This window comes from Mesitornis unicolor, unplaced genomic scaffold, assembly GCF_000695765.1.
Source record: "Mesitornis unicolor isolate BGI_N332 unplaced genomic scaffold, ASM69576v1 scaffold1891, whole genome shotgun sequence".
NCBI lineage: Eukaryota > Metazoa > Chordata > Aves > Mesitornithiformes > Mesitornithidae > Mesitornis > Mesitornis unicolor.
In genome coordinates this window covers 10,248-17,790 of record NW_010161450.1, presented here as the reverse complement: position 1 = coordinate 17,790, position 7,543 = coordinate 10,248, and the positions used below count along the sequence as shown (strand labels likewise).

At 38.4% G+C, this 7,543-nt stretch overlaps 1 protein-coding gene across 1 annotated transcript in view; it reads left to right on the top strand.

The window, feature by feature from the left end:
• LOC104547259 (carbonic anhydrase 3-like) overlaps positions 1 to 7,543 on the top strand; it is a 15,470-nt gene that overhangs the window by 2,800 nt on the left and 5,127 nt on the right. Inside the window, exons 3-4 of the mRNA XM_010192876.1 lie at positions 5,275 to 5,393; positions 6,789 to 6,881. Coding sequence (XP_010191178.1) covers positions 5,275 to 5,393; positions 6,789 to 6,881 — 212 coding nt within the window. The remainder of the gene's footprint in view (positions 1 to 5,274; positions 5,394 to 6,788; positions 6,882 to 7,543) is intronic.

Below are 7,543 nucleotides of genomic sequence, written 5' to 3'. Positions count from 1 at the left end.
GAACCGCTCAGTAACTGTTGTGCTCTGATCTCAGAAATAAAAAGTGACTCACTGGAAAAGAAGTAGGTGTATTTCTCAACTCTTTGAAGGCAAGAAACATTCAGTGTTTATTGTTATGTCTCCTTTGTTATACCATTGCCTGCAGAGTCTGTGGGTGGTGTTCCTTCTCTAACATAATGTTAATTGCAGGACGAATTCCACTGTGCATACTCCTACTGACTTGAGCATGTTTCAGGTTTTTCAGTATATATACAGTGGCTTATTTTCTGGGTAAGGGAACCACCTGCTGCATAATACATACATATGTAAGAGCAATCATATAGGAATGGAGCTATTATTCCTTTGGAACAAATTAATGTATTGTTGTGGACTCACTTGCCTGTCTTACAATACCTGTGGAAGAAGGTCCTTAAGCACTGAAATCACTGCAGGTGGAGGCTGGAATCTCAAAATCCAGGAAAGAGCTGGGAGCTGAAATCAAAACTCCATAGGTGGCTGTGCCACTCTGTAATGGCCACAATAAAATCCATACCAGAACTTTGGCAGCCTATCATTGCTGTGTTTTTTAGCCTGAATGACAACTCAGATACTCTCTTAGGTCCAGTAATGACTGTTTTTGTTTTGAATTAGGGCTGCAGTCTTATATCTACCAGCAGAGTTCATTTGCTTGTAAAATTAAAAAAATACTGATGCCAGAGAAGTGTCCTGAGAGCACCTAACTGGTGGGACTGTTGTCATGATGCTCTGTGAGATATATAGCTTATAACTTCCATGCAATTAATGACTATTTGGCTTTGTTTATAGTTCATTGGTTAGATGATTAGATCAAGATGTTCAGTCATTTAATAAACAGTAAAGATAAATAAGCCTTTTACTGGAACCCAGACACAGCAGCTGGGGAGAGATATGTAAAATGGATGTCGTCTTTCACCTTCGCACTGTGTCTGGTTTTGTTATCTCCTTGGCACTTTCTGTGAAAGATCATCAGACAAACAGGTTCCAGCTTCTCCTTTTACTGATTTTCTGATGGGTGACATTTAAGGGTTTGGAGTACCTTAGTGCAGGCACTCTCTTAGAGTATTACCTTGATGCTGTTTGCAGGGTCTTTCAATTTCTCATTAGAGGAATGTGTGCCTGTGGAAGTAGATGATGCAAAAAAAAATTAGAGAGACCGTTATTGTAAGTAGTGAGAGCTTGTTGCTTATTGGTCTCTTTTAGCATAACTAGTGCTTGTGGACACCATTTCCTAGAGTACCGCTTTGTGGGAAATCTCATTTATCTTTGCAAATGAGATTTTGATTATCAACTTCTAGAGAATAAACATTTATTTGTTGACTGGTTCTAAAACAATGTGGACAAACCCCAGTAACTTCAATTAAAACTGGGGAGGTCTGTCCATAGACACTCAAGTTTTGATTGATTCCTGAAAAAAGTTACTTAACATTTTGTGTAGTGGAACAAGTTTACGCTGGAACAGGTCAGTCAGTGTTACAAGAATAGCACAGCTAAATCCCTGTGCTGATGTAGCTGTGGTACATAGAACTCGGTGGCTACACTGCATGCCACAAAAGGCAGCAAAGTTGAATTCTTCCTTCAGTGTTTAACACATCTATCAATTGTAGTGTCTGCATGAAGGTACTGAACGTTAATATGGGCATTGCAGAGCTTGGACACAGGGGATTTAGGAGTTGAGTTTCTGTTAACTTTGAACTTCCATTGTTAGAGGTAAAAACGCTTGAATAGCCAGGGGCCTGCTGGGGCCACAGCTACGCAGTGGACTGTTAGCTTTCTGCACCTGGAGACAGGGATTTCAACCTTACCATAGATTACAAGCAAAAGATGTTTTGGGAGATGAACAGGCTCTGATGAAGAGGCACAGAACTGGAAAAGGTGTGTGGCCGTGCAGGTGAGGGTGGGGGGCACGCTGACAGACTTCTGTCGGACACTTCTCTTTCCCAGTCTGTCCCTGTAAGAGTACAGAGTTCAAATACAAACAAATGTAGTTCTTCTGCATATCTGTTCAGTGCTTGCTTAAAGAAAGTTTCAGTGAGAACCGTGTAAAACATTCCAAATGCTTTTAAGAAACACATTTTATCCCTGCAGTTAGCCAGACTGTTTCAGTATAGATAGCCTCTTGAGCAGAGGCTTTATTATAACTTCTAAAATGTGACACTGACATAAAAAAGCTGTGGTTTTTACCGCACTGTTAGATACTGCTATAAAGCAGCATAGCAAAGGTAATGTTTTTTTCAATTGTCGTGCAGTTATACCTTACTAATTTAATTTCACTGTGGTTTACCAGTTCATTTTATGGATTTGGCAGTATGAGGATCATAAATCTTGCAAGAACAGTTGGTTCTCCTGTCTGTAAACACAACTCACAAGTCTATTTGGTGCTCCCTGTGTTCTTCCACCTGACTTTTAGGGTATTTCATTCACGGCAAACAGGGAAGGCATTTGTGTAGGCACTGCTTTGTCACCTTTACCTTAGAAAGGAGAGAAGACAATTGACAGTGCAGATTAACAGCCTACCTAAGCTGCACAGCAAGTGGATGCACTTATTTCAAAACCTTCTTCTCACATTTCTGTTGTTAAGGCCACTTTGCTAACTAAGCATGGAGTGGCCATCTCCACTTGAACTGCATCACACCTTCATTTGGCTGTGTAAGCACAAAGAGTGAGATACAGAGTGTTTTCTCGCCTTAGTTACATCCTCCAGTGCAACACTTACCCTCCCTGGGGCAAACATCTGCATCAGTGATTACATTGAGAGAGGAAAAACCCCATTAATTTATTAGCCAGTTCTGTCTCATGCTGCTCAGTTTATGAAAGATTGAATAAAAAGGTGAGGTTTTTTACTGGAACTGACATCTGTGGATCTGTCCATGTAGAACAGGAGCAAAAACAGCAACAGAAATGCCACATTTCCAATGTTTAGAAGTAAGTCCAGCCATTCAGTTAGCCACGTGAAGAGAATTATGCAGTGTTTCACAGGACTAAGAGAAAAACCTGGTTGCCAATACATCAGGGAGTGAGCCTGCAGGCTCCTTTTTTAAAGCTCTTGCTTTTCATTACATGCAGTGTCATAGGTAGAAGCTCAGAGTGAGTCATGGGGCCTTCTAGAAAAGCATCCTTTTGTAAGCGTTTTGTGGTAGGAAAACAGCTATCACAGCCTTAAAACTGAGAGCCTCAGATATTTAAGGTGAACATTTCTTACGTAATAAAATTTAGAATAATTCCCTGTTGCATGTAAATGTGTGAATATATAAAAATAAAGGTGTAGTGTAACACCACTGAAAACACTGAAAACCAATTTAAAGATAGCATAGTTTCTTTTATAACTTCTTACCTCAAATTCTTTTTCTAATTGGTATATGCATGCATATTTATTTCTGTTAGTATTTTCTGAAAACAAAAACCTAAGAGGATAAGGTTACCTTTAGAATTTAGGTTCCAAGCCACATGTTTAAAAAAACATTAAGATTTCTTTTATTAACTTGAAGCTGTGCAGACATAGTTAGGGATTTTTTTATGTTTTAGTTATTGGAGAACTTCATTCTGGTAACTGTTTCTTTTACCTTTTTTTAAAGCATAGGAAAATTTCATTTTCTGACATAGGCAAATTTCATTTACTTATATTAGAATTTCATGTATTTTTATGTTTTCTGCTACACACTTGCAATTAAAAGAAAGAAGACACCTTTTTGTCCTTCAGGAGATGTTGGTTTATAGGCATCTTAGTTCTTACATCATTCTGTCTGTTTTAAGTGTGCCAAGTAAAAGCTACCGTCTATTTATAGATGAGTGAAGTTTTGTTGGCACCAGGTGATGCAGAGCTTCACTTAACGCCCAGTTGAAAATGTCTGCTGATGGCCCATCAGTGGAAATAATGAAACATTTTTACCTTGAACTGGATTATTTGGTCTTACAGATCTATTTTAATGACGGATTGATGGCCTTGTCAGCTACTACTGTCTGCATTGGCCATGGTACTGAATGTCTGTGGGAACAAGTAAAAGGAACTTCCTTTTTATGTCAGTAAAGAATACTCTTGGTACTTTATTTCTTGAGGTGATCATGGTTTTAATGCCTTTTCAGATTTAAGGATATTTTTCTCTAGCATATAAAGACCTGTTCTTGAGAACTGATGAATAGTTTATAGGAATGCATTAACTTGTCTCCAAATAAAGTGAATGAGAATTGAACATTAATTCATGTACGGTGAATGTGAAAAGCTTCTTCCCTTTTTATTGTGAGATCCTTTTAAATACACCACCTTTGTTTGGTATCTAATGTAAAAAAGTTAAGGTTACTGAGAGTACAGGGTACTATTCATCACAGGCTGAACTGAACTTTTAGAAAAGAGTTTGTATTCTCAGTGATTGCGTTTCTGGCTCGCTTGCTATTTTCTTTCTCCTATTCCTGAGAGAGTAACTATTATAGCAGAAGCAGGATCAGTAATTTCATAGATTTTTTAACAAATAAGTCATAGCCTGCAGTAAGAGACACAATTTGTAGCATTTTGTGAGAACTGTGGGAATGTTTATCATCTGGCACTTCACTTGTTGCTGAAGTTGTTGCTATTTTTGTGTGATTTGATACAGGTAGATGTTAGAAGGAATTCAGGGGGAGATTGGTACTTTGATTTAGGTGTCTCATGTGGGCTTTTAAATGTGGATGGGTTATGTCTCTAAACTCCCATTCTAGTCAACAGAAATGGAGTCCCACTTAATCAATGGAGTCCAAAGAGCAATTCATGTCACCATCTGTTGAGCATTTACCATAAGGCAAGCACAGGCTACACTGCTCTAATTGTGGTCTTACTTCAGTTACCCAAACATAGGCATCTCATGCCATTTTTGATAACCTGATCTATTTCACCTTGCCTCCAGATACTGCTTTAGAAAAATACAGCTCTTCTACAGATCTTGTATCTCATCTTCCAGTCCTGTCCAGGTGTCTTTGGAATTTCCCAGAAGGTACTAAATGCACATTTATACAGCTGAATTAAAATAGTGATCTCTGTTGACTAGAATGGATGCCTGGACACAAATAATTTTCATCTCTCTGTAAGTTCATATAGCTGAAGATGGTTGCCTGAAGTGCTGCTAATAGCAGGGCAGATTTCCAAGAGATACTTAGTATTCTTAGAACATAGAACGTATGTACAGTAAGTATGTAAATATGTATGTAAATATTTTTAAAATACATATATTTCTTTTAAAAAATCGGAAGATACCCAAGTCTAATGCTGATGCAGATTATCAATTGCAGTGCTGAGAGGTGGGCCACTTCCAGGAGTCTTCAGGCTGCGACAGCTTCACTTTCATTGGGGTTCCTCTGATGACCATGGCTCTGAGCATGTTGTGAATGGAGTGAGATATGCAGGAGAGGTAAGACTCGCCAATTTTTGCTGTAAAATAGCATGTAAAATAACATTTGTCATTATTGTTCAGGTGGGACAAAGTTTGTAATTTGTCTGCTTTTCAAGCATTCTTTCTATTAACTTTATTTGTCTGTGACATTTTCTACTTACTTCTACTTACGAAGAAGAATCAGCTTGAAATAATTCTCACAGCATAAAAAAAAGAAAAATATTATTGCAGCCAAAGTTTCCACGTTCTCAAACCAATGTGGCTTGAAACATGGCCAGCGAGACTGAATTACTGAGAAGCAATGCAAACTTACTAAAACAATATCCTTTAAGTCTAGTATTATAGCAGAAGTATAAAATTGTAGTGATAGGAAGGAGGAAGAATGAGTGTTGCAGTTTAACCCCAGCCAGCAACTAAGCTCCACTCCCTGGTTGGGATAGGGGAGAGAATCAAAAGAGTAGAAATGGAAAAACTCATGGGTTGAGATAAAGACAGTTTAATAGGTAAAGCAAAGCTAAAGAAGGAATTCATTCACTACTTTCCATCGGCAGTCAGGTGTTCAGCCACCTCCAGGAAAGCAGGGCTGCAGCACACATTAAAGTTTACTTGGGAAGACAACCACCATCACTTTGAACATCCCTCCCTTCCTTCTTCTTTCCCCAGCTTTATATGCTAAGCATGACATCATATGGTCTGGGATAGCCCTTTCATCGGTTGAGGTCAGCTGTCCCAGCTGTGTCCCCTTCCAGCTTCTCGTGCACCCTCAGCCTACTTGGGTGGCGTGGGATGAGAAGCAGAAGAGGCCTTGATGCTGTGTAAGCACTGCTCAGCAATAATCAAAATATCCCTGAATTAGGAGCACCATTTTCAGAACAAATCCAAAACGTATCCCCATACTAGCTGCTAGGAAGAAAATTAACTCTGTCCCAGCCAAAACCAGCCAAAACTTGATTTTCTACCACTTCGGGACTGTAAGGGAAGATGACAGCTGTAGACTGGTAATACACAGAGCTCACATTCGTATGGATTCTTTGCTAGAATCGCTGTAATTTGAAAGCCAAATGGAACTGAATCACCTATCTGACTTCTGAATTTCATGTTCTACCTGCCTGCTTAAGCATCTTTTCTCTGTTCTTCAGTTTTAATATGCTATTTCTGTTCTTTTTTTTGCAGTTTCTGTAGTAAGATGTTTATAGCTTATTTGAAAGCAAATAGTAGTCTAGATGGTAATATATGGCTGATATAACTCATATATGAATCGCTGTCTCTTTTCTTCTTTGCTTTTTTGAAAGGCGTAATCGTCATTCTTTGTTGCTTGAAACTCTCTCATGTATATGAAGAACAGTAAATTCAGCCTCTGATGGCTTGCTATTCAATAATGGAATTTTTTTACATGTTTTTCTTTGTTTCCAGCTACATTTGTTACACTGGAATCCCAAATATAGTAATTACCTTGACGCTGTGAGAAGAACTGATGGAATAGCTGTTTTGGCCATATTTTTGCAAGTAAGCATGCAACTCTTTTTTGTACTGTTACTATAAAGTTTTCTATTCTTACAGGGATTAAAAAGCAAAACCCTCTGAATATGTTTTCTAGTGATCATAATACCACATAGAAGGGCTTAACTTTCGGTAATGCATGCTTTTCAAGTTATAGGGCATGAGTCATGTTATTTCAAATGATATCCAATACTATACACACTTGTCCCAGCAGCTACTGTGTTGCTGTGTTGCTGGTGGAAGCTGTAAATCCAGATGTATTTGCCCCTGCTTTGGGGACACAATGTCAGTAGTGGCCCTCTGACCAATAGCAGTCAGCTGTTTTCTGTGTTAATCATGGACTGATTTCAAGGACAGATACTGCTCCTAGGCTTTCAATGAACTTTCTTCCAGGCAAAACTATTACATAGATAATGCATATAACTCATCCTTTTTTAAAATAATTTTGGGGGTATGCAGTCTTAGCCTGAAATATTTGCCTTTGCTCTTTCTTGTTTAGTTAATATTCACTAGACAGAGAAAGATGGATATCTGTGTTGAGATCACCAGTTTCAGACAGTAGATCTGACCATGATATCTGGATTTCAAACTAGAATGAAAATTTTTTCAAATTCTGTACTTGAGTCTGAAGAGTTGTTTATCTTTGTTAGGCTAAAATTCAATGTCAG